General features: G+C 39.3%; 3 protein-coding genes across 6 annotated transcripts in view; 1 reads left to right on the top strand and 2 right to left on the bottom strand.

Moving 5' to 3' along the window:
- Nucleotides 1-10,031, bottom strand: part of si:ch211-278j3.3 (E3 ubiquitin-protein ligase RNF19A) — a 29,768-nt gene extending 19,737 nt beyond the window's left edge. For both annotated transcript variants that reach the window (XM_087852097.1, XM_035910508.2), the window contains exons 1-2: nt 9,991-10,031; nt 7,103-7,417 (exon numbers count right to left, since the gene is read on the bottom strand). The gene's annotated coding sequence lies outside the window, so the exon portion shown is untranslated. The remainder of the gene's footprint in view (nt 1-7,102; nt 7,418-9,990) is intronic.
- Nucleotides 9,584-20,145, top strand: znf513a (zinc finger protein 513a). Of its 3 annotated transcripts, none has more exons than XM_006797156.3 (5): nt 9,584-9,798; nt 10,507-10,648; nt 13,854-13,988; nt 16,917-17,678; nt 17,789-20,145. In XM_006797156.3, the coding sequence occupies exons 2-5, from the start codon at nt 10,609-10,611 to the stop codon at nt 18,745-18,747; spliced, it is 1,896 nt and encodes a 631-aa protein (XP_006797219.2). In that variant the 5' UTR covers nt 9,584-9,798; nt 10,507-10,608; the 3' UTR covers nt 18,748-20,145. The 3 variants fall into 3 exon arrangements, with proteins under 3 accessions (XP_006797219.2, XP_006797218.2, XP_006797220.2); XM_006797155.3 differs by having other exon boundaries at nt 10,539-10,648; XM_006797157.3 differs by having other exon boundaries at nt 10,539-10,648; nt 17,795-20,145.
- Nucleotides 20,146-21,368: 1,223 nt separating this feature from the next.
- The window catches only part of snx17 (sorting nexin 17), a 37,326-nt gene continuing 32,314 nt past the window's right edge, over nt 21,369-26,380 (bottom strand). The window contains exons 11-15 of the mRNA XM_087852513.1: nt 24,174-24,302; nt 23,748-23,825; nt 23,533-23,607; nt 23,401-23,442; nt 21,369-23,298 (exon numbers count right to left, since the gene is read on the bottom strand). Coding sequence (XP_087708639.1) covers nt 23,197-23,298; nt 23,401-23,442; nt 23,533-23,607; nt 23,748-23,825; nt 24,174-24,302 — 426 coding nt within the window. The 3' untranslated portion in view covers nt 21,369-23,196. The remainder of the gene's footprint in view (nt 23,299-23,400; nt 23,443-23,532; nt 23,608-23,747; nt 23,826-24,173; nt 24,303-26,380) is intronic.

The raw sequence follows: 26,380 nt of genomic DNA on the forward strand, positions 1-26,380 counted from the left end.
CCGTCTACTAGTCTGTGTACTCTTAATCTGTAGATGTCACTTGTACACAGGTCTCTCTTGAAAAGCGATCTTGAGTCCATGAGACATCCTGTTTAAAATACTAATAATAACATAACACCGGTATTGTAAATGGTGGAGTGCTAATCAGGCATGAGACTGAATGTAATTTACATGAAACCAAATCAAACACATTACAGAGATCTGATTTAAAAAACTGATCATCAATAGTGTTGGACAAACATCTATTTCAAACACAAGGTGTGTCATTTTTACTCCTGAATCTCTGTATGAGATACATTTAAAAATGCAAACACATGGAAGGGTGTTGTCTGCACCATGGCCCGTTTGTCATATAGCCCAGACAAGCAGTGAGGCCGTTGCTATGAGACACAAAGAGCAGAAAGATGTGAAAGTTGTGACTGATCAGACAAAAAGGACTGGGGGAGACAGGAGGGTGAAGCAGTAGAGAGGCGGTGACAGACACCACAGACAACTCATTCTGCATCCATTAGGCAGCAGCAAGCTTTCATAATCAGCCCCAGAGAGCAAAGGGAGCATGAGGTGATTCATGAAACCCCAGACCAATTAAAATAGCTGTCTCCATGCAACTACATCAGATCAGACCAAAGAATATGGACTGAAATGTGATATGATTATAGATCATCTATTTCAAGCTCCCCGGTGTTGCTTTTAGTATTTTTTTAGTTGTGGAAAACAGTAAAATGTATGAAATCTATCTATCTCTTTGCTTGCCTTATCATTATTATTATTAAATCAAATTCAATGACTACAGGAGTTGAGGTAATTCTGCAGATATTATAAGTTCATCATTCTTTAAACAGAGACATACAAAGGATCTGCATTTCTGATACACTGAAGTATCTAAACTGCTCTCTCCCTCTCTGAGGCCAGAGTTAGGGCTATACCTTTATTTCATTCGTGTTAAATCAACATGAACAGAATACCCTTTTTAGATCAGTACTGTATATGGTAATTTAAGGGTAAAGAACCAACATTCTTGCCCTTTGAAAGCTATCTCCATATACTGAAGAGTCACGTTAATATTTTAGATATATGACCTTAGTGTACCCCTCTTCTGATCTTCCAGCAGGATAACACATCGTGTCACAAACCTCAAATCATCCCAAACTGGTTTCTTAATTATGACAAGGAATTTACTGCACTCAAATGGCCTCCACAGTCATCAGATCTCAAGATTCGTTTTGAATGTGAAGCCAACAAATCCACAGACACTGTAATGCTATGGACCAAAATCTCTGTGGAATGTTTTCAGGACCTTGTTGAATCCATTAAAGCACTTCTGAATTCAAAAGGGGATCCAACCTGGTACTAGCAAGGTCTACAGAACAAAGTGGCTGGTCAGTGCAGATGATAATTGTTGGAACCGATATTCCAATAAGAACTACGAATGTTGTTTAGAGTTGTCTGTAAACATACTCACATTTGACACAGTTACAGCTAGTGTCCATCCAAGTCTTCCAGATTGCTTACTGCCTTGGGAATTCCATTGAAGAACCCAAAAAAGATACTAAATATGATGGCACTTTTTCAAAAATCTTTTTCAAAATCATTAGGAAAAGCTTCAGATCAAGAACCACCAGGGTGTTTTGTATTTCAAATTAACTATCCTTTCTTCAAAACCCACCAGTTTAAAGAATTTGGAGTTCAGAGGTATAAAATCTTTACTTTCGACACATTTATTTAAAAAAAATCTTTACTACTGGTCCTCAAATGGCTTGGATTTCACATGGATGCCTTTGTTTGCTCTAAAATAAATATTTACGTAAAGCAATCTAGTGAAAAACAAAGCAGCAACCAGCTCATCATTTCTATATCCAGCCATGTCCAGAGTCTAGTAACACAGTTCTATCCTAATATAGCATCCCAATTGTGCATCCACTTGAAATTCCCCATCATCCGTATCCTGTGGGGACTGACCTTCACCAAAGCACCAACCTCTGTGATGAACACACCACTGAGCTGCTGTTTATTTATAGAAATAATTCCCACAGATGAAAACATCAAAAGCACACGTGCTTATATGCTCACGTACATATAATTATGCAAATGCAGACACTCAAGCGCACGCCGGCAAACTGATGCATGTAGTATTGAGTGTTTTTAAAGCATAGCTCGGTGGGTTTGTTGCTCTACACTATGAGACAGATTGCCAAGCAATTAGACAACACAATTCGCCGCCTAACGACTTAGATAAGTTGTCACTGTGAGGAAAGGAAGTAAAGATGAAGAGATAAGCAGGCAGTGCCTTTGTAGAGACTGCTCATTTGAGATCAGATTGCACAGAACATTATAGCAACAAGAAACAGAACATCTCAAAATCTAATTGACTAGATTACAGCCTAAAACCACATACTGGATTTTTTTATGGATTCATTGAAGTACATTTTCTGATGTTTTACTAGAATAATTTACCTACTTATATGTTTAACTCTTTTTTGCATTAAGATAAGATAAGATAAGATAAGATAAGATAAGATAAGATAAGATAAGATAAGATAAGATAAGATAAGATAAGATAAGATAAGATAAGACTTTATATACTATACTACTATATACTATATATATTATATATATATAGTGATTGTAATTCTCTGCTAAGTGTCTGTAAAGTTTGCTGAGTTTTGGCTCCAAATGACTAAATGTAACTTAGTGCTGATTCATGCTGCTGTCAGACCTGACAAGGATTTTTGACCTCCGGGTTATTAGGATGAGGGTCATCCCAAGTTAGCAGAACTACCAAGAAGATTTTCAGTCTAGTTATGGCTGAACATTCAAGAAAGGCAGCTTGAATATTGCATGAGTCTCTCAACTAAGTGCCTTAAACTTAAGTCACCACTGAGCAGCAATCCTTCTGGGTATCTTGGTTCTTTTTTTTCTCTTGTTTCTCTTGCTTGTTTATGTTCTTTTAATTAAATATCTGCTGCAGTCCAGCTTTCCAAACTACAGAGCATCCTTCAACTGTAATGCATCATGATTTTGAAACAGATCTCCCATCGACTGAAAATACTGACATGCACATGCACACACTCACATTTACCCAAATCATCATATATATACGTAACCTAATCATGTGGATACACAGATGAAATGGCCAAGAAGATGCTGTCTGTTTTCCATGATCAGTTGCTGTTAGAACAGGGTCAGAATTAGTACAAACTGCTTTTCGGATCAGCTCAATGTCAACAATACCATCAAAATCGGACAGATAAGCATGATAATAATAACTTCATGAGGTTCATGTTAGGGAAATGTGCATTACATGATACACAACAAGATAATGGGAGAAATTTCATTCAAGAACGTCTTCAAATTAGTGCATCAGAACAAGCATGTGAACGTGACTGTGACACTGTCACACACACAAACACAACTTTGACCTTATGTAACACATGCCACATATAGTTTATAACATACATACTATATCTACATATACTCTAAAGAGATATAGTTAGTTAACAAATTATTCATTTTAAATATTTCAAGTGGAATAATTAGATAACAGAAATGAGTGATGTGGTGCTGTTACCATGGTGAGATACTCACAAAACTCCAAAACCACTGCAGTTGTAGTCTCTGGCTACTGACAATACACTCAAGCACTTTTTTTGCCAAGCTGCGCATCTCTCCTAATAAATGAAGCAACAATCCATCTCATATTGTGAGACAAGAAGAGAGAGAAGAGCCCTGCTGTCATCTCTCAGAAAACTCAGGACGACAACAGTTAACACAGAGATGCTGTCCATAAAGAGTGAGCACACACTCTCTGGTTTTGGTCCAGGTATTATTAACATGTTGTCTCTATTACATGTATTATGGGAACAAAAGAAAGACAAGTCCCCATTAGGTGAATCAATTAATTTTCAATTAACTCTGTTTTTGCTTAGGCTTTAGAGAATTAGCATTAGAAAGTTTGTGAAGCTGAAGTATCTATAACCTGCACTGTTTTCACGGCCAGCAGGGTGCGGCTCCTCTAGCTTTCACGTGCTGCTCTAAGAGGATATCCTCCAACATATTAACATCAGCACAGAAACTGTGCACTGGGGGCTTCATGGCATGGGTTTCCGTTATACCTAGAGTGTAAGTGGATTACCATTTGTTAGTAAATCGCATTAGCAGGCTCTTCAGTGTGATAATATTAATCTTAAGTGACATTCATTTTTATTCATTATTATTATTATTTATCATATCATATTAATTATTTATTCATACTTCATAACTCATAACAAGTTCGTAGCATAAACCACCTTTCATTTATACCATTCTCAAATCAGGTCTTTATACTGTACGTAATATAGTTAATGAACAGAATAAATATAGTCACGAGAATTAGTCAGTGAGTTTATACGATGGCAACCAAGTTGTGAATCACACATTTGGGATTCAAAGTTCAAACAGCAAAGAGACTGTGTGAATAATGCCAGTAACTAACAAAAAAATGGAATCTATTATGAATCTTTTTGAAATAAATAACATGCTGAAATCTCACAATCTGTCAGTACCATTAAAGATTTAGAATCTTCACACCACAAAGTATGAGCGAAACCAGAAAATGTGAACCATAACCTGCTGTTGTGTGTTTACTTAATCCATCTGAGTGCTTAGGCGCCACAAGTTCAAAGCACAACCCACTATAACTTTCTCAGAGCTCAGGGTACAAACAAATCACAATGAATTGACTCCCATTGGAGTTAATCTATAAAATTTTCAGAAGAAAAATAACCAATTTCGGTTCTAAAAGAAAAATTCTCTGTAATCCATGAAAGTTTCTAAGAAAGTAATTACTTACAAATCAAACTTTTCAGCCCATTTCTTTTTCTTCATCCGTAAAAACATACCGTCACCTGTGTATATTTGAGCTGTGAGGAATGGATGAAAAGGAGCTAGGATCTTAAGATGATTTAAACAAGATGTCATCTTGTAACCTGTCTAAACTCCTCACAACTTCCTTTTTTAGCAAGCCAAAGGAAGTAATACTGTGAAACTGCCCTCCTTTCATGTCCTGTCAACGCAAAACAAAAGCTTAAAACCCTCATTTTAGTCTTAATTCACAGCAGCAAATGCTCATTTTTTATTTATTTCAAACAGGCGAAAGAAAACAGATCCCTCGGGCACAGTATCACTGGACATTATTACATAACATACTAAGGCATGTGCAGGAGTCTTGTATTGTTACCCTCTGACATGAATCAGCATGCTGATTCACACCGCCTTTACTGTGACCAAAAAGAGTGACACACACTCACACAGTTTCCCACAGAAAACACACGCGAGCAAAGTTGGCAAGGCTGTTTTACTGATACATGCATAAAAGGTCATCCCATTTGTCCTCTGCAGCTTCAGAGAAGCTTTACAAAGATTAAAAAAAAGTTGTGATGATGTCAGATGTTTTTGACTTTGAAACTTTTTATCAGAAAGTCTGTGTTGCAAACTGGCAGGGAAGGTCACACAAACTGATACTGTTAGTAGTGATGCAGGCCATCTGGGATATGGCCTTTCTGAAAAAAAGAAAATCGATATCTGCTGCTTCTCTTTTTGACCATTTTCTTATGAGTTCCCCAAATTTATTAAAGCACAATAAGAAATTACCTGAGTAAAATGTCTAGATATGGTTTAAAATACTCAAAATGTTTTATGTTTATCCCAAATGTGCTTCATTAATGTATACACAGACTACAACGGAGTCACCTCAGGGATTTAAAGAGAACTATAAAACACTTCAAGGGAGTAATGATCTATTGCTGTGACATTTGACCTTTTCAGATAGCTGCTGTGGGTCAAAAGAATGTCGTCATCAATTATACATCATACAATTACAGTGAAACCATGAGTTAAATGTTTTTAAATCATGCCCACATGCTATTTTTTATAAGTGAGCAAAGGTACACTTTGTAAAAAAAACGAATTCACTGTTCTTAACTCTGACTTCACGAATAATTACCTACAGTTAGCGTTTATAGTTGTTTATGCCACTCCACCTCTAACAGATGGGATTATTACACAATCAGGATTCTGCCCCAAAGCAGCTTCCCATCCTCTGAAAAGCCAAACAGGGAAGAAACAGAGCACTTTTTTTTTCAGAATCCTGTCCTCTGCATGAACCTTGCTGTCACAGCCATTATTACCGTATCTTCTCGCTTTGGAGGCGTTTTCAACGATGTGACACATGTTAATAAGCTGTTGCTATTTTAAATAATAATAATAATAATAATAATAAAAAGAGTGAAATAAATAGTAGTTTTCAGACGGATGTTGAGTTCTGCCTCGGTGGAGGGAAGCGTAATGATACACCCTATTAAATATCCCTCCACTGGACAGATGCCCGCATCAGCAATGCGGGTTTCAGAGGCATGAGAGTGACCTCAGCCTACCCACACATAGACACACACTGGCGCGCGCACTTAAGCGCTCCACGGCATCCCTGACCAAAATATTGAGCTTCTGTGCCATGCGGCGCGTAGCGGACAGTGTTAGTGATCTGTGAAAACCTATAGTCTACTCGACTGTATTGAATAACCGCATGCAGCATAGGGGATTTAGTTTGATAAGACATCATATTATTGTTATAGAATTTTACAACACTGTTAGACCATGTCTTCTAAATCCACGTTAACTCTCTGACACACATGTTTAAGCACTGCGGAGTTAAAAATGATGCAGTTATACCGCAATTACCTTAAACTACTCAATAATATAAAGTATCGTTTTAAGACTAAACCACGGGCCTACGGGGTTCATCTTGGGAGTGCATCTGGAAATGATATGAATGAAAAAAGCGGATTATTATAAGGCAGCCGTGCGCAAGTACCACTCTTATTGGGGTTATTTGGGTATGTTGACAGAATATTTGAATCATTTAATGAGGATTCGTCCGGAGCATCAGTATGCTATTGCAGGGAGTGGCATGTCAGCCTACGTATTCGTATTCACCTCCACCTCCACGTACCCCACACGGCCACGAGTGAAAAACACCAATAAAAAAAGGGTCTGAATGCGCATCTGAAAGTGTGTCAGGCAGCGGATAAAACGCACAATAATTTCTATTACGTAAAGGGTATCTTACCTCTCTGCACGGCGCCTTCTCTCCTCGCAAGCGTAGAATCGACAACTGGCTCCTCCCCTTGAGGACCAAACAGTAGCACAGAAATCTGCACCGCACACCCACTCCCTCCACTCCCCACCCAGGTCGCCTCCTCTTCACTGCCTCACACAAACCGTGTCCGCCCGACGGAGCTGCAGAGAGGGGGTGGGTATTGTGGTCCAGACCGGTCCGGTTGAGAGGCGAGCAGAGGAAAGGAGATCCGCAGTGAGGAGAGGCTTCCCTCTTACAGCAGCTGCCTGATGGCTTTTCTGTGCGGCGGCCTGGAGGGGAGGCACACTGCAGAGATGCGAGCCAATGAGATGACGCAGAATCCCAGGATCTCCTATTCATAAATGTCCAGTCTCATAAAAAAAACAAAAAACATTCCCCCTCGTTTCAGATATAAAGCCAAAGCAGTCTACATGCAGGACTCCTTCCTCTTCTTTTCTTTGTTTTTCCTTTTTCCCCGTTTTGACATTTTGTCCCAATTAACCTGGCAGATTGTTTATGTGGTTTTGGTCATTTATAGTGGCACATGACAGCGAGTGATTGTTTCTATTTTTGATTCCAGAGAAACCACACTCTCTTTGTTCTCTGGGATTTCTTGCAGCCCACTCTGATCGGGGGTTAGCAGACACGAATTCTTCTTCAAGTTCCAATTTCTGTTGATGGGGAAGTACTCAAATGTACTCTGTTCTTTTTTTTCCCGCGGTTAACCTAGATTTAAGTCCCATTTAAGTCTACAGGCCTTTGATCCAGCTTCCTGGAGAAACTGAGAGATTGATTGACCTACTTTGTATTGTACTTTATATCCTAATGTTTTACTACTGCTTTTATCCGTAACAGACAGCGTATCCGTGTGTCTTTGCACAGATAAAGCTCCAAACTGCACAGTTTCTAGCCTCCTCAGACCTCCCAATAATGTTTAGTTGTCACATAACTATTCCTAAAAGCTATATTTGATGCCAGTCGCATAGTAGCTGTTAGCCTTTGGCCAGTGGACCTAACTTTATGATATTAAGTAGGATCTGTGATCATTTTGTAACCAGACATAATTTTATTTTTAAGTACTGTAAAATAATTCAAGCATGACGCTCCTTGCCGCAACTATATGCACAAGAACTACAACTACAATAATCCATTGAGGTACAGCAGCCGGAAATTATTTTCGGAACGGAAGCGTCTAAGGACGAGAGATGTGCAGCCTTTACAATGGAGTGTGGAGTCAAGATTCATCCTGCAAGGAATAAAACATCCGGCATGCGCCTGGGTTTTCAAAATAAAGGCAGAGGGCTCAAAGCTCTTCACCGTTTTACGTGCTGCAGTTTTAAATTTAACCAGACCAGTAAATTAATAATAACGATAAAGATAAATTGATAAAATGTCAGAAAAGTAAAAGGTAAATCGACGTATCACAGACCACAAAGAACTAGAAACAAATGAATATTGTGAATTATTGTTTGTTTGTTTGTTTGTTTGTTTGTTGACAAAACTGCTTTAAGGTCAGATAGCTTAAGCTATCAAGCTATTGAGCTTTTCAAATTTGAAAAGTACAAAACAAAGATGGTCTCAAGCTGACCTCTTTAACCATTCGCTGCTCGGCCATTGCACTCCAGCTCGTATCTTATCAATACACCAAGTTAACAGAAGGCTAGAAATTACAAGAAATATCTGAGCTTTTTATTCCTACAATGACAGGATCGCGTATCTCTGTGGTGACAATGTATGAAAAAAGACACAAGAAGTCACTGAATAGTTTCACAGGTATGAAAAATAAATTAATTATATGCTATTACCTTTTCTTCAATCCCTTTTTAGATCAATGGGACATTTTTTTATATGCAAGGGCAAAAGTGCTCACCACCTTAACCATCAAAGTAAAATGCCACGTGAGGATATTCTGGGATGTCTCCAGCAAAGATTCTCTAGACTTAGTACTAAAGGACCACATTAACTGAATTTTTCAGTTTTTCTACTACATAGAAACAGCTCAAATTAAATATATGTGTTTACAATTGTACTGTAAACTGTAGAAACTTGTTATATTGTTGTTTGCACTGTAGAGGATGTGCAGATATTAAGGGTGCGCAAGTATTACTACTACAGATCTCAACAATGTTGAAACAGTATGGGATCATCTTGATACAGAATGGAGTAAAAGGCAGCCAACATCCAATCTTTGAATGTCCTTAAAGAAGCCTGAGGAACTATTCCTGAAGACAAGTTGAAGAAACGTTAAAGAAAAGTTTGCCCAAGAGAGTTCAGGTTATATTAAAGTCTAAAGGTGGTCATATTTAAATGTGACTCCAAAGCTCTGTCTTTACCTTATATAATGTATTTGCATGTATCCTATTTTCCAAGCAAAATAAAAATATACGAGCGTATATACGAGCGTTTGTGGCGAAATAAGTTTTACTATTAAGCGGAGATGCCGCTTTTATTCTGAAAGACGTAAGCCGGAAGTGTCTTTGTTGTTGCTACCGCTGGATCACAGGCGAATCAGAAAATCAATTAAGTTATGAAAAATACCATTAATTGCCTTTCTTTGTCACCGCAGCTCATGAAGAAATGGCGGATTTCCAGACGTTGGACATTTAGGGAAAAACACTTGACACCTAATGGCGTTTTAACCGACGGCAACAACCATCTCAGTCGACAGGAATATTTACGTTTTTTAGGTAAGTTAGCTCGAAAGCTAACTAGTGAAGTTGACATTAGCTGCCCAGCTAATTTAGCTGAACGTTACCATACTTAGCTGCCGGCTAATACTAAGTAAAGATGGCACTTGTCAATCATACTACGCGCTGACGAGGACGCGCTTTGATTAGACACTCGTAAGGTTATGCACCGCCAGTTTTCTCAGATCTTACTGTCATTTCTTGTTGACATGGCCAGCTTCATGCAACACACGGGCATGTTTGAACTTAAATTGTTACCTGACTGAATGGTTTCCTCTGTCGGGTTTCAGCACCAGAGCTAATGGGCTAGCCATTTTGTTTAAATAGCTTGGTGGTCTTTACTTATTTACTGTTTACATGCACCAGCTCAAACCCCGATTCACCAGCGTCCTGCCAGTGTTGGTTATCTTTACGAGAATTTGATAATGCCACCATAACTGAATAAAGTGCTAATTTAGATTACGTTAATATCAATGTAATGTCCCCCCAGCTGGTGTTATTAAAATACATAAAAATAAATCCTGATCCAAACCATTATTGTCTTCTTATGCCCATGATTCGTCACACTTGATGAAATTTGGCCTGTTAGTTTTTGCATGTTAATGGTATTCTCCTGTTATGTTAATTATATTTTGTATAGTCTTGTACCTGTTTTTAGTTATATCCCTCGATTAACGTGGTATGGTAACGTTGTACTTGAATCTGTAGAAATGCTGAGAACTACTTTCCAAATATTCCAGGCAAGAATGAGCTGATAGTTGTGGAAGTCTGCAAGAGGACATTGCAAACAGGAGAGAGGCTGACTGGAAGATGCCAAGAAAAAAACAACAGAATCCACAGCCAGTGAAGTGTAGGTATTCAGAGATGTTTTTTAATGTTGGGAACTTGATGCAGACCTGAGCCACAGTCCTAGAATTATTTGTCACTCCACACCAGGTGTGTCAAGGATTAGCCCGGCAAAGACTCTAGTCAGGCCCACTGGGTAAATTTGGAAAATGTGAAGGAGGTTTACATTTGTTTTCTTGTACAGTAAGCATAAGAAAACAATGAAATTTGCTCTGAACTAACAAGAACTTTATATTTTATAATTTGAGACAATCGGGACAATGAACTATCAGATTTATTTCTGTATTTCTACACATTTTTTACATAGTTTCACTGGGCCAGCCCACTTAATATCAAAGTCAATTGCATTTGGGCCACAATGTAAAATGAGTTTGACATCCCTCCTCCACACTGACTGTAACTCTAGCATTTTAAATGAAATCTATGTGTCTTGATTATTTATTTATTTATTTATTAATTATTACATTTATCCTCTTTTATTGCCCACCTCTGAGTTTTTAAGGAATTGAAATGTTTCATACTGACAGGTGGTGCTGGAACAAATGTCAGTATTAGTGTGAATGTTGAAGTCGCTTCTCCCATTGATGTAGTGCTATTTTGTGTTTTTAAAAGAAGATATTTTGAGTTATTTAATGGCAGAAAATTGCATTTTTTCCTCTCTGTGTCTTATTCTGAGCAGTAGCTGAATTAGCATGAAACAAACTCATATGTTAGCAGTTGGATGCATTAGAAAGAGTTTAAACTGTAACATAAACTTGATGCCACCAGCATTAACCTTTTTCTTAACAACATAACATAACGTAAGTAGTTATTCTAATTGATGTTGCAGGTTACCTTTGTTTTTGTGGCAAGTCTATAGAATGGAGAAAGCGGCAACCTGTAGTTATGCAGTTGCCATGTTGTAGTTATACATAGGGCTGCTTAATTATGGCAAAACTCATACTCTCATTCACATTGGTTAATAATGACGTTGTGATTATTTAACACAATCTATCCCAATTTTTTAAACTTTTAAAAAGTAAAAAGGTACGTCTTTTCAATCAAGTGAATTTCTGAGGGAAAAAGCCCAAATAAATAAATACCAAATAAATAAATGTGAAATGAACTGTCTGACAGCCTGGTGGGAGTGAGTTTGAGTTTTGTTTTTTGCTTTGAAGGATTAGACATAAGGGGAAAAGATGAAGCAAAATGATAATTTTATCCTGAGGGCATGGATTTGATAGCTGGTAGAAGCCAAAATTATAAATGAACTTCAAATGGGATTAATTGCACAGTCCTAATTATACAGCCATTTTTTAACTTTCACGTGGCTTTCTTCCACAGGCTAGTATTTTGATTTACTTGACCAGAGCACCATAAGGAGATGTTTTATTATCCACCTATTCATTTAAAATGTAAAAGTATAATCATCCCACACAGTTACCATACATTATTGTTTATGTGCCAAATGCAAAAATGACCAGTAGATGGTAGCAAGATGCTGGTACAGGAGAGTTACCAAAATGGGCTGTTGAGCTTGATGCCCTACAACTGGCCTGATTCTAGTTTTCTGAAGAGTGACAGCTGTGTGATGGCAGTTTGGATTCCATCTAATTAAAAAAAAAAAAAAAAAAAAAAGTTAAAATTTCACACATCATTACTTGTAACTGTAGTACAAAAAAACCCTCCATCTGTTTGCTTGCAGATATTTTTGTTGTTGTTGTGGGGTAGAAAAATTCTGATCTTCTGCTTTTGGCTTTTAAAGCCATATTTAAATAGATACTACACTCTATTGCCAAAAAATATTTGATTGCCTGTCTTCACGTCCATATGGACTTTAGTGACATCCCGTTCTTAATCCATAGGGTTTAATATGATGTCGGCCCACCCTTTGCAGCTGTAACAGCTTCAACTCCTCTGAAAGACTTTCTAAAAGGTTTAGGAGTGTTTATGGGAATTTTTGACAATTGTGGCAGAAACACATTTGTGGGGTCAGACACTAATATTGGACAGGAAGGCCTGGCTTGCTGGCCTCTCTGTTCATGTTTTCTATTGGGTTAAGGTCGGGACTCCGTGTAGGCCATTTAAGTTCTTCCCCACCAAACTTGCTCATCCATGTTTTTATGGGGCTTGCTTTGTGCACTGGTGTGCAGTCATGTTGGAAAAGGAAGGGGCCATCCCCAAACTGTTCCCCAAAGTTTGGAGGGTGAAATTGTCCAAAACTTCTCGGTTTGCTTAAGCATTAAGAGTTCCTTTCACTGGAACTAAGGAGCCGACCAACTCCTAAAAAACACCCCCACACCATAATCCCCCCTCCACTAAACTTTACACTTGGCACTATGCAGTTTAACAGGTACCGTTCTCCTGGTAACTGCCAATACCAGACTCGTCCATTGGATTGCCAGACAGAAAAGCATGATTTGTCACTCCATGAACATGTCTCGACTGCTCAGCAGTTCAGCTTTAGCGTGCTTTACACCTCTGCATCCCCTGCTTTGCATTACACTTGGTGATGTCGGCCATGGAACCCCACACCTTGAAGCCATTTTTGATCTAATCTGAAGGCCACATGAAGTTTGGAGGTTTGTAATGTTTGGTTCTGTAAAAAGCGACCTCTGTGCACTTTGCACCTCAGCATCTGTTGCTGTTGATTCCAATTACTTCCAATTTGTTATAAAATGACTAACAGCTGACTGTGAAATATTTACTAGCAAAGAAACTTCACGACAGGTGGCATCCTATCACGATATCACACTGGAATTCGCTGAGCTCCTGAGAGCGACCCATTCTTTCACAAATGTTTGTAAAAGGAGTTTGCGTGCCTAGGTGTTGATTGTAAACATCTGTGGCCATGGACGTGATTGAAACAACTGAATTAAAATATTTGGATAGGTGAATGAATACTTTTGGCAATATAGTGTATCATGCTTTTATAAATGCTCAAAACTAGCATCCCCAAAACCAAATAATAAAGTTAGATTTACTAAAAGAGGGAAATATCACTCCCTGATTGATTTAAGGCAGTATTCTTACCACAAACCTTTTTCGGCTAGGCTCATGTTCATAGTGAGTGAGGTTTCACGATTGTCATGGGATGTTTCCATAAAAAAGTGTAGACAGCTCAACTTTCTAATAGAACGAAGTATGAATGAAAAATATCGATGTAAAATATAATTAAATTGTAAGGAAGTGATGTTAGTGATTAAATGTTTGATTCTCTGTGACTGTAGTGGATTCTGAAGATGATGTAGCCATTGAAGCCCCAGAAAACCTCCCCTTAGACACAGACTTCCTTCTAGGACAAGACCTTGAGTTTGATGATCCTGATCAGGACAACAAGATTCTAGGCCTGGAAAAGTTCTCAGGTTTGTAAACCCTTTTTTTATGAATAAATCTAAAGTTTATCATCCTTACTGTTGTATTCCTGCTTGTTGTGTTAGATACCTGTGGTTTCTGTGGTTGGTAACATCACTGCAGCTGTATCTGCACACAGTGCAACCAAATAAACTCATGATGATTTAATAAAGAAGTAAAAAAATAATGTAACCACAGGGTATTTTATGATGCACAAGGAGTTGGTATAGTGCAGGTTCATCTCAGTATCGCTGAGATGGTTGTTTTAAATAGAAACAAAAAAGGCATTACCTTAGACTGGCCTAATGGTGCACAGTACACCTACAGGGGCCAATATGGGTTGTAGTATTAGTGGCTCGTTCCAAATCGATCTGTGTATTTGTTTTTTGGATATTTTTTTTTCAACCTTAAATAAACCACATTGTGATGATTTCACAATAAAAGCCCCCCTGTGTTTAATACAAAGCAGAGGCAGTCATAATAAGTTAGTAACTTAAACGAGGTCTGATGCGGCACTGGGAGCGTGAACATGAAACCGTGAAGGCTTTCTCAGTTAAAGAAAATGCAAACAGCAGTGATCCAAAATACTCTTTATTGTTACCATCCTCAGTACTTTAATATTTTGTATGGTGCCTCATTAAAATAAGGATAAAACAGATAAAATGTAGAGTAGAAATAAAAAGTGCAATGCTTTTATTTAAAGTTAGCAGCAGCGATCATAGTGCACAATACCATATAAGCCTCCCACCACATAACAAAAAACTTTGTAGTGAGTTGCAGTAATTGTTAGTTAAAAGTACATTAAACAAATCATGCAGAGTATATAAAAACCTTGGTTTCCTTTCAGAAAAATCGTAGTGATTAATGATAGACGGTATGTAAAATGAATGTAGTTTGCAGGTCGAAAAAGTGAAGCCAATGCCGTAAAACTTGCATTCTTTGTAACGGCCAGCAGGGGGTGCTCTTTTGGTTGTAATAAAAGGCTTCTGTTTGTATTGAAGTTGTGGGAAAATATCCCTTGTATCACCCCCAGTAAACACTTTTTTGATGACTTTAAAGCAATAAGTTCATTTTCTAAATTCTGATCATTATTAGAGTCAGAAAGGACGATGAGCCAGTGGATGCTCATTGGCTAATAAAGTGCCATTCACCAGTTGTTAGCCAATGATAGTGCTGTGTTGAAATGCGAGCATGTTCTCAAAAGGCAACAAGGCTGAACTGTCTGTGCACCAGCATCCTTCACTGTATCTGCTCATCTATTTATCCTCTAATTTTTGCTCTTTTAGTGACTTTTACTTTTCTATTTGTGTTGTTTTTTAAAAAAGATCATTATTTATAAAGATCTCAGTGCACATTTGATAGAATTAGACTACTGATTAAACACTAAATGGACTGGATGATCACACAGCTTGGTCTTTATAGTGTATTTCAGCAGCAGAGCAGTGTGAAGCAGATTTGTTTCAAAACAATTGATTATATAAACGTAACATGGAAATAGCATATTAAATAGAATCAGCCATCTCTGTTTTTTTTCCCCGTGTGCCGGGGTCACAGGTTTGTACAGTTTGTCAGTAATGAAGTGTTGTTCCACAATGAATCAGTAAGAGAATGGGCGCTATCAGCTCACATTTCCCAGCATGCCTCTTTGTCAGAGTGATCTGAAAAATGGAAAAGTAGAGAAAGGAACTGAGACACCATTATTATATGGGGTCATAAAAATAGGACTATTACCATCAAGGACACCATTATAAAAGGGCATTTATTCATCATCATCATCATCATCATCATCGTCATCTGCTGCAGCCTCTGCTCCCACTACCCCACTGCCATTATCGTTTCCCCCCTCATCATCATCATCATCATCATCATCTACCCTCATCATCATTATCATCATCATCAGAAGCAGCAGCCTCGCCATTATAGTCATCATCATTATCATTAGGCTCGGTAATCATCCACGAGGGGTTTCCATGGGCCAGGATAAAAGGGCAGCCTCAGCTCTCGCCTCTCTCGCACTTCATCTCAGCCTCCCTGACGGAAGGTGGTCTCCTGGCCTTCTCGCTTTCCGACGTATCAGACGAAGCCGCAGAGCGCTCTGCCCCGAAGCTTTTCTGGAAACAATATCTCTCTCCTTTTTCTTTTTTTCCTTTGATGTCTTAATATTCTCAGATGATATTTACAACATCTTAAAATGCACTTAACCTTGCAGCTCTGTGAGTATGAAGTGTTTTCATGAGATTTACTACTTCCCTCAGTTTGATGTGTTTGAGCATGTCTTCTTTTCAGTCACTGCTGGTTTGTGTTTAAATTGTGTCCATTAATTTTGAGTGATTAAGTGAGTTGACAGTGGGTTGGTGCCTTCAGATGTCCTTACGCTTCTTTTGTATCAATCCCCAGCAGTATAAAAAGAACTTCATTCATTTTTTTCCCTTTATGTTGAAATAAGTTTATTGGAGCGTGTCGTATTTTAGGACGAAAGTCAGTTGCATATTATATTGGTGTTTTTTCCTGTGACACTTTCAGTCACGGCACATTTCTAAACTTAAGGGATTAAGTTTTCTGAATAATAATGCATTTTGTGTTGACGTATTTCACCCTTTTTTGCAAAAACTGTATATTTTAAACTTTTAGTTATATGTTTATTTCATGATTCCTTATGAAATTGGATTTCTGTAAAAGTCATGCTCTCTTTTGAGCCAACATGCCTGAATAATACAGATTAATAACAGATACCTGAGAATAGAACTGTACTATGTTCATTTTCTGTCTTCTCTTTTCTTCTTCTGTAGTTTCTCTTTCCTTAGATTTCTTAAGCTCAGTCATATTACCCGTTTAATTAGAGTTGCATATTGATTAATACAGGCAGTGCTGCAAATGTAAATGTAAGCACAGCTCTGAGAGCTGCCTAATCAAATATTTCTCTTGTCTTCCCTGCACAGAAGTTGCTGCCGAGATCGGTTTCTCCGTGTATCCTCTGGGTGATGAGAGTTCTGCTTACAGCCAGCTGAGCATGGAAAGTGAAACGGACAACTCGCGCAGCACGACGGACAATGGGAGGGAAGACGAAGGCAGAGCGACCCAGTCTGAGCCCAGTTTCCCTCCTTACCTGTCCTGTAGGGGCTGCGGACAGCTCCGCGATGAACCTCTGGGACCTGGCATTGACCTCGTTGGCCCGTACTGCCTTAGGTGTTGCAAAGCCTCTCGGGAAGCTAAGAGTACGGACTTCTGCTCACCTTTTGGGAGCATCAGCGGTATCCGCTCAGGTTCTAATATGCAGCTTGATTGCGAAGGGGTGGGAAATGGGATGGGTGACAAGGCGCTGACAGCCGAGGACAAATCGGCTAAAATGCACTCGTGTCATCTCTGCGGATTCTCCTCGCGTTACGCCAACCACGTGAAGCGTCACATGAAGACGCACAATGGGGAGAAGCCTTTTAACTGCCCGCTGTGCACGTACGCCTCGGCTCAGCTGGTGAACCTCCAGAGACACCTTCGCATTCACACGGGGGAAAAACCTTACAAATGTGACAGCTGCACTTTTGCCTGCAGCTCTCTCGGCAACCTCAAGAGGCACCAGCGCATGCACGTACCCTGTGTGGGGGTAGGGCAGGACACACCGTCACGACCCACCAGTGGCCAGAACAGTCTGAAGAGGCAAGGGACCGGGCAGAGAGAAGAGGTTTCTGGTGCTGCAGGCAAAGGTGTGTCTCATTTCTTTTACTTTAGTCGCCCAGTGCTGATGCATGAAAGCTCATTTTGATGTCTTTAAATCATCTTTGATGTCTAATAACTGTCTAATCTGATTGTGAAGTTACAGAGGTTGCACGGCCAACGTCAAACCTGACTTTAGCAGCCCAGAACAGCGACTACCTGTCAGCCTTTGATAGCCTAAAGGGAGCATCTCCGCCCCCCATAGCAGCTTCCAATCCAGCTCCGGGTCATCAACCTCCACCCTTGCTGGAGACGACAAGCAGCAGCGAAAGCAGAGCATCAAGAGGGGGTGTAGCAGACAGGAGCGGCCTCCCACCGTCACTTTTCCCTTTTACCTGCCGGCTCTGTGGCATCGTCCTGGAAGACGAGGACGGCTCCTCAGCCCAGATTTGTGCCAAGTGTACCCTCGAAATGCTGACTAAAGACTCCTCGTCCTCTCCCAACAGCCCCGGCGAGCGCAGTGACAAGGTTTACACGTGCGCCGCCTGCCCCTTTCTCACACACTACCCTAACCACTTGGCACGCCACATGAAAACTCACAGCGGCGAGAAACCGTACAAGTGCCCACAGTGCGATTACGCCTCAGCACACTTCGACAACCTCAAGCGACACCACAGAGTGCACACCGGCGAGAAACCCTACAAGTGCCATTTGTGCGATTACGCGTGCGGGAATCTGGCCAACCTAAAGCGCCATCAGCGGGTGCACTCTGGCGCCAAGCCCTTCCAGTGCGCCGTGTGCAGTTACAGCTGCAACCAGAGCATGAACCTGAAGCGGCACATGCTCCGGCACACCGGGGAGAAGCCCTATAAATGTCAAGAGTGCGGCTACACCACGGGCCACTGGGACAACTACAAGAGACACCAGAAGAAGCACGGCCTGGCCACAGACGGCTGGGTGAAAGTGCCGATGACGGGCAACAATGAAGAGCAGGAAGTGAGGAAAGGGATGGGAGCTGGGCTTCAAGCTCACAGAAAGGAAGCAGGGGTCGATATGCAGTATATGCCAAGGGAGGGGAGTCAGACAATACACTCATGCTACAAACTTGAGATTGTATAAATTCTAACTCAGCAAAACTAAGCTACCAGCAAGTTGTCCTTTGATTTCCACGGAGCCTTTATATTGTTTTGGTGTGTGTCCGTCTTTCAGTGTTTTGTCAGATGTCTTCTGAGGCTGCTAATTGTTCGTTTGTAGGATCTCACACAAATATGATAATGTGTTGATGTCTTCTAGTCCTTTTTTTTGTTTTGTTTTTTCATGTCAAGACTAAAGGACTTCTTTTTCTGTGAAAGTCCACTCCCTGTCTAATTCTGTATGTTAACACACAGTAGGCTAACTGTAAAAATATTCCTCTCACACTGTAATACATATCTGATTGTTCGTTCTGACGAGGACAATACCAAATATTCCTTGTTACATGGAACTGATGCAACTATTTGCCTGGACTTTTAAAGCTGCACTGTGTAGTCTTTGAAATGTTTTCATGATGAAGTTATTTGAATGTTCAGGATTGTGTTTTTCACATCTTACATCATTGGAAAACAGAAGTTATTTTGACATGTGTTCTGTTTTTCTACTTTTCCCAAACTACACAGTGCAGCTTTAAGCAGAGATGAGTCCTTGAGCGGGCCATACTGTGCTTTGTTTGCTTTCAGCAACAAGCTCTGCCTTCGGTTTGATGTACTGATGTACTACTATAAAAGTGCTATTTAATAGTAGTGAAACACTTAACTCATCCCTCTGATTCGGTGCTAAAATGCTCAGATTATGGTAAAGAACAGATTAGAATAGAATTTTATTCTAAAACGACTCAAAATCATGTAGAAAGTTCATCTTCAGTCTGTATGCGGTAAAATAAAAAAGCACAATCTTACACACACAGCTGCATTTTCCAAGTTTGGGGTTAAGGTTAAAAAAAATACAAGTGAAAATGAAATGTATGAGCATGCTGTTCAATTATTTATTTTTTTCCCCAAAAAAACTTGTATTACATTGACATATCAGTTATTTCTGATTTAAATGATTTCACTGTTTTCAAAAGGTTCTTTTTTTAGAGGAAACCACTTAATCACCTCACTTGTGATTACTGTTTACTGTGAATTTTATTTTATTGTTTTGAGAAAAAAAGATGACACTGTTAGCAAGCATGTGAGTGTGTATTGGTTGTTTTCTTTTTCTAATGTGGCTCTTATACACTGCTAGAAGTGCATACTTTATAGAGTCTTATTTTGAATGTGTGGTGTGTTATTTGCTTGCCATGGGAATAATAACTGTGATTTCAGATTTACTCTTTGTGAATGACTGTTTTATGCAAGTGAGATGTTTGACAGGTCGCCAACTTGCCGTGTCATGATGGAGCATTGTACCTTTAGATTAGTGATGACATCCCGCAAGTGGCTATTTGTGTCTTTATGCAGTGTCTCATAAATGCCTTAAGTGAGGAACTTTTGAAATAAACACATGGAATTCATTTCATTGAATGTCAGATGTCAGACTTCTGATTTTTACTCAGATCTTTGTGACCTTTTCACACACGGGCATCTACATTCCTAAAGACAAAGGGACAAAATAACCAAACATAATCTGGTTTGAGAATGTTGTATATGTTCACTGATTAGTAACCAGTAAACACATCCCGATGATCCAGAGTTTATTTCCACAGAAGGATAAGATAAACCAACGGGTTTATATTGGTTTGACTGTGTTTAGAAACAAATGTATTTGTAAATTCTTTTAAACAGACCATTACTGGATATAATATACTGGTTGGGAAGAAATATAGATAAACTAATCATCTAATCTGCATCTGATCAAAGGTGAAATATGGTTATAAGAGATGGACATGGTCAGCAACAATACTTAGGTAAGTATTTAAACAATGGCGAGCTGTTGCTAGGGGCTCCAAACTGTGCCAAGAAAATATCCCCGATACCATTACACCACCACCAGCAGCATAAACCACTGATACAAGGCAGGATAGATCCATGCTTTTATGTGGTTCTGACCCTATCATCTGAATGTTGCAGCAGAAGTTGAGATTCCTCACACCAGACGATCTTCTGTTGTCCAATTTTGGTGAGTCAGTGTGAATTGTTGCTCAGTTTTCTATTTTTAGCTGACAGTAGTGGCTCCCTGTGTGGTCTTCTGCTGCTGGAGCCCATCTACATCAAAGTTCATCATGTCCAATCAAAGATGCTCTTCTGCATATGCTGATTGTAATAAGTGGTTATTCGAGTTACTGTTGCATTCCTATCAGCTCGAAGCAGTCTGGTCATTCTCCCCCCAAAGAAACATTGCTCGGTGGATATTTTCTCTTTGCGCATTCTCAGTAAACGCCACAGATGGTTGTGTTGGAAAATCCCAGTACATCAGCCCGTCTGGCAACAGCAACCATGCCATTTTCAAAGTCATTTAAATCACATTTCCTTGCTGCCATTTGATTGGCTGATAGTATTTTTGTGTAAATAAGTAGCTGAACACTTGTAGCTGATGAAGTGCTTGGTGAGTTTATGTCTACAGTTAAAGTTTATAAACACTGCACCCCCTGGTACTTGACACGTATCTGTGCTACTCTTGGCATATAACATGGCAGAGTACAAAAACTGCTGCTGCAAAATAAATGGGAGTAGTGGCAAAAGATTACTGTTACATAACAAATAAAATAAACCCACACATAATCGTTGAAGTTCAGAGTTTATTTTAAGCATCATGACCAAATGAACCGACAGCTGTCACTGAACATACCACTAAAAATCAAGATGAAAATTAGTGGAATGTATCAAGACGGTACAACGTTCATAAAAGCAATGCTAAAGGAAAAAAAACACATTAGAAAATTTGGCACCTACACATACACTAACATCAAGGACCTTGCAGCTTTGTGTACTTCATATCGACAGGAACAGAGAAAATATAAATGAATCGCTGCGACCGTGTCTCCCTACAGTGAAAGCAACCGAACAGAAGAATCACACCAGTGAAAGAACAAGACAATTATACTGAGAACATTTTTGTTTGCAGTTCTGGCTAAAAGTGACAGTAAAGCTGTTGATAGGTTGGCACTGATTTACAGTTAGCGTCTTTAAAATCTGCTGGCATGAAATAAGTCAAGTTGACAGCAAAAAAAAAAAAAAAAAATTAATAATAATGGAATAACACACCTTATAAAAGTGGGATATGTTCACTCTTTAAAATTTTGTTCACTCCAGCAATTATGATCACATTAGCCGCTTCATCAAAGCACCTTTTACCAAATCCTCTGAGATGACTGGAACAACTTACGAACAAATTACAATGAACTGAAGCCCTGCGACGCCATCGCTTCCCCCCAAAAAGAACAACACAAATCAAAATCAGATGCAAAAATTTGTAAACAATTTCCATTTGAACTAAAACATTATGTAAACATGATAAATGTTGGTCCATTTAAACTTTGTTCCATACAGCTTAGATTACATTAGATCTGATTACAATAAGCTAGATGATAAAGATATTAGTAAATGTTCAGAATACTTAATTGCATGTACATAATATAAAAAGTGACTTTTTAAAAATGTTTATTTTGTGCAAAATGCTTTAGTAAACTATAATTTGGCATTTATGAGAAACCTTTAAAAAAAATTGTTAAAAAAAATCTTATGGATTTACTGAGCCCCCCAGGGTAAGAGTCTACGCACGTTTATAAATTCATGCTCAAACATTCATCTCCACCGGTTATACTGTGCAAAAACGATGGGTTCAGCAAGTGCAAGCAGCTCAACCAAATCAACCATCCATTAAATTCTGCAAGATTCTAGTTAACATCTCTTTAGTTTCAACCCATGTGAGAAGGTGACCCCAGAAACTATATATTAAAAAAAAAAAAAAAGCAAGTTAAGGCCTCGAACTACATCTGAATACAAGTGACTCTAATGTCTAATATAAAATGAACCCCTGCTGATGATCTCTGTTAACTTGGCACACATGTAGCATGACGCACAAGAAGACCACTGACATCAGAGGATGCATTTTGGTATATAGCAAAGCCGAACATTGATCGTCACGCAGCTAAGCAGTTGCTCTAAATATTCTACATTTTGAGTTAAAGAGAACATTCTCAGAAATATGCCTGGTCACTTCCAGAACAATTGCGTCCAGTTCTGCTGTATCTTCACTAGTGCCGGGTCTAACCAAACAGTTGGCTCTCTGGTTGGAAACGGACACGCAGCCAGTCAGGGAAGAATCCAGGATCTTCGAATAACGTACGTTAATGACGTGATAAGTTCAATAAGAGAGCTGGATGATATGATGATTGTAACTAAAATGCAAATCAAGATTACCCTTCAGAGTCTAAATCATGAAAGGTCACCGTCAAAGATTAAATGAGAGCTTAAGGCAGCAAATTCTCCGGGAAGAAGCTACAATCTTGCAGAATCGGACGCCTGCGTGGACCGCTCGGCTCGGCTCAGCTCAGCTTGTAATCTTTGTCGTTAACAGTGGAATGAGAAGGGGAGGAAGGGGAATTGTGGGTTACAGGTCATCGTCCCCGATTCCCTCGAAAGCATAGTTGCTGATGTTGTTTGCCAAGTTGGAGGCGCTGACCCCTCTGAGAGACACCGAGGTCAGCTTGGTCTATATGGAATAATCAATATAAGTATAATTAATGCTTAGCTGATGCTAATTTATTGGAATATTTTTTAGCTAGTCAGTAAAAACGACAAAGAAGGTACTCACTGAGAGTTTGACAATTTGTTCACGGTTTGAATCAGGGGAGTCCTGCAGCATGGAAGAAAAAAAAAAAAGACAGTCAAGAAAAAAAAGCTATAGCTGAGAATAAAAAACTTGGCATGCTATCCTGTTTCTCACCAGTAGAGGGGAAGATTTCACAGCTTGCTGACTGTCAGACCGGTGGATGGAGCCATTGTGTCGTTTCCTCAGCATCTGAAATGTGACAGAAGACGTCAAAAGAAATAGAATAAATGTCAAAGCTACAAATGAATGACTTATACATTTATAAACGCTGTGATATGTATGGAAAACAAAATGATGGCATAATGTTGTTAAAAGCAGTCAACACAAACCTTTTTTATGCTGCCACCGGACTTCTTTACCATTAATTCATCCACCATAGACTGGAGGCAGATACTCATCATGATAGCCTGCAATCACATCCACACAGAAACCAGTCAGACATAAAGCAGCAAGCCTGTATAGTTTGAAAAAGAACAAAACGCACTAAAAATGGCCGAGCACATAATGAGCTGCAAGCAACTTACAGTTACACCTCCTTAAAATCTCAGCTAAACTATGAAAAAACAAAACAACAGGGCTGTTTTCAGCCTTGAGCCGCAGCATTTTTGAGGTAATCCAATGAGCACTAAAGAGGATTATGTACAGTACCTTAAGAAACTAAAAAATTCTAAATACACAAAGGGAAAAATTATCTTTAATGAAAAAAAAGATCTAGTTTATCTATATAAAAGTGAAACTATCCATCATCCTCCTACCTGGTCGCTGGTGATGGTGACCCACTGGAGGCGGTCCTTGCTCATCAGGTACTCAAAGGAGAGCTCGAGTTTGATTTCAAATTGACCCGAGCTGCAGGGATTGGTTGTACCGTTGGCAATTGGAACTTGCTGCAGTGACAAAAACAAAGACAAAAAAAAGTCACCTTCTCTTATCATCGACCACTTCTGATTTGCTTATTCTGTCGTGGCCCTTTTTCTTCTTCCACTTTCAATTTGTTGTACTGTGTTTACATTTGAGAATGACAAAGAAACCGATTTCAATATTTTTTCAACCAGCATCAAACTTTCAATATTAAGCGGATAAGCTCCGTAGCTGGAGGTCCATGTAAGCAGTGTGGGATTATGATATTATTTTATGCCATGTTAGACCCCTAATTAAAGATTGTGAATTATTATGTAGTTTCAGTTTGCATTATGCTCCTGAACTAGAAGAAGGTGATAATTATTACATTTGGTAAACTGATTTGCATTACATTAGACTGTTGATTTATTGTGAATGAATGATATTGTTTTATGATGCATTATACTGCTGAGTTATAAGAAATACTGTTCACAGAAAGTCATCGTCTCATTTGTCTGATTAGAAGAGAACAGAGCATACTGCCCCATTTCATCAGGAGCAGATAAACAGGGAGCCAAGGTCGTAGCTTAGGCGCTGTGTGAGAAAGAATGTTTAGGCTCTGATGATTAGGTGGGGGCCACTAGAGGCTATAAGAGTTTGATCAATGCTCCACCATTTTGAGATCTGATGCTGTCTGTTGTATGGTGTCCATCTCCCACGCGTGTGTTCATTAAATCATCGTTTGACTTGACCCGGCCGGACCAGTGTGGTTATTTTGGGTTTTCCTCTTGTATCCATTCCCAATATTTGAATCCGTAACAGTTTTGGGGGCTCGTCCTGTGGTATTGGGATGGAAGTTTTGGAGGCTTGGACGGTCCGAGGTGGTCAGACGGGCAGACATTATCCGGCAATCGAACTGAGTGGACAGGCGCCTTTATAAAAGAGGTAGGCACAGGCCTGTTGATTTTATCCGAAGTGTGCTGAATTGGACGATGAAATTAAATGTCTATTCAGTAAAAGTTGCCGGTGAGTGTCTGTTTTGATTTTGAAGAAAAATCTCATGAGTGTTGAAACTTGAAGTAAGGTTATAAGTAATAATACTGAGTTAGAGGCTCAAGGTAAAGAAAATAATACTGAGTTAGAGGCTCAGGTAGTTTGATAGGGAATTGGTCATTTTTGTGAGTTAGAGGCTCCATTGGTCTAAAGGATTGCATCTGTGTTGGCCATGTTGAGAGTTAGAGGCTCCATTGTCCATAACGTTGCATCTGCGTCAGTCATACTCTTGTTTTAGAGGGTTGACGGCGGTTTAAAAGTATTATAAATTTTGTTAGAACGGTGGTTAGAGGCCACTAGGAGGCGCATAGCCCGGAGGTTACGCTCCCTCCTGGCCGCGGACGCGCGACCTTGACCTGTCGGCGAACAGGGTTAGTTCAGTTGGTCACTGTGGAGCTTGGGGCACTCCAGAATAACTAGGAGTTAGAGGCTCCTTATCTGCGCTTTTTTGGGCACTGTAAATTGACTTAGGGACTTTAGAGATGAGGCCAGATACAGTTAGAGGCTGATACTGGTTAATTGATTACAAAAAAGTTGGACTTTCTTCGGTTGGACCCGTTATCTTAAATTTGTCAAAATTGTGTAGGCGCTAAAACTTTCAGGCCTGAGAGTGATTGTAAATATAAGACGTCTTTGTAAAATAACATAGAGAGTTGAGTGTGAAACGAGGCTGTGTGTGACGACAGTGCGCTGCAGCGCTGCAAGCTATTTTTAGATAGTGTGTGAACATGCAAATGAGGTGGCTGCTGTGAAGCCCATAGAGGACTTCCTGTTTAGCGTGTTATTGAGTTTTATAAGTATAATTTGCAAATAATAATACATGCCTGTAATTAAAACGCTGATTTTGCTGATTACAATATTACAAATAAAGTTTTAAATCACTACGGTGAATGTTTAATGTTTGGCTGAGTTTTGATATATGAGAGACGGCTTCGCAGCTGTTGGGGGTAAGTGACCGGAAACTTGCATGCCCATAAAGGGCAACTGCCTGACTGTGTGAACTATGCACCAAGAGAGAGAGTAAAATCTAGGTGGATGAATTAAATGGATGTTGTAAGAAAAATAGTAAATG

The sequence above is a fragment of the Neolamprologus brichardi genome, chromosome 15, assembly GCF_056152115.1.
Source record: "Neolamprologus brichardi isolate AB-2024 chromosome 15, ASM5615211v1, whole genome shotgun sequence".
Lineage (NCBI taxonomy): Eukaryota > Metazoa > Chordata > Actinopteri > Cichliformes > Cichlidae > Neolamprologus > Neolamprologus brichardi.

Coding starts and splice junctions, on each gene's coding strand:
- znf513a (XM_006797156.3), top strand. CDS start 10,609: ATGCCAAGAAAAAAACAACAGAATCCACAGCCAGTGAAGT. Junction 10,649..13,853: donor GAATCCACAGCCAGTGAAGT/GTAGGTATTCAG, acceptor CTGTGACTGTAG/TGGATTCTGAAGATGATGTA. Junction 13,989..16,916: donor AGGCCTGGAAAAGTTCTCAG/GTTTGTAAACCC, acceptor TTCCCTGCACAG/AAGTTGCTGCCGAGATCGGT.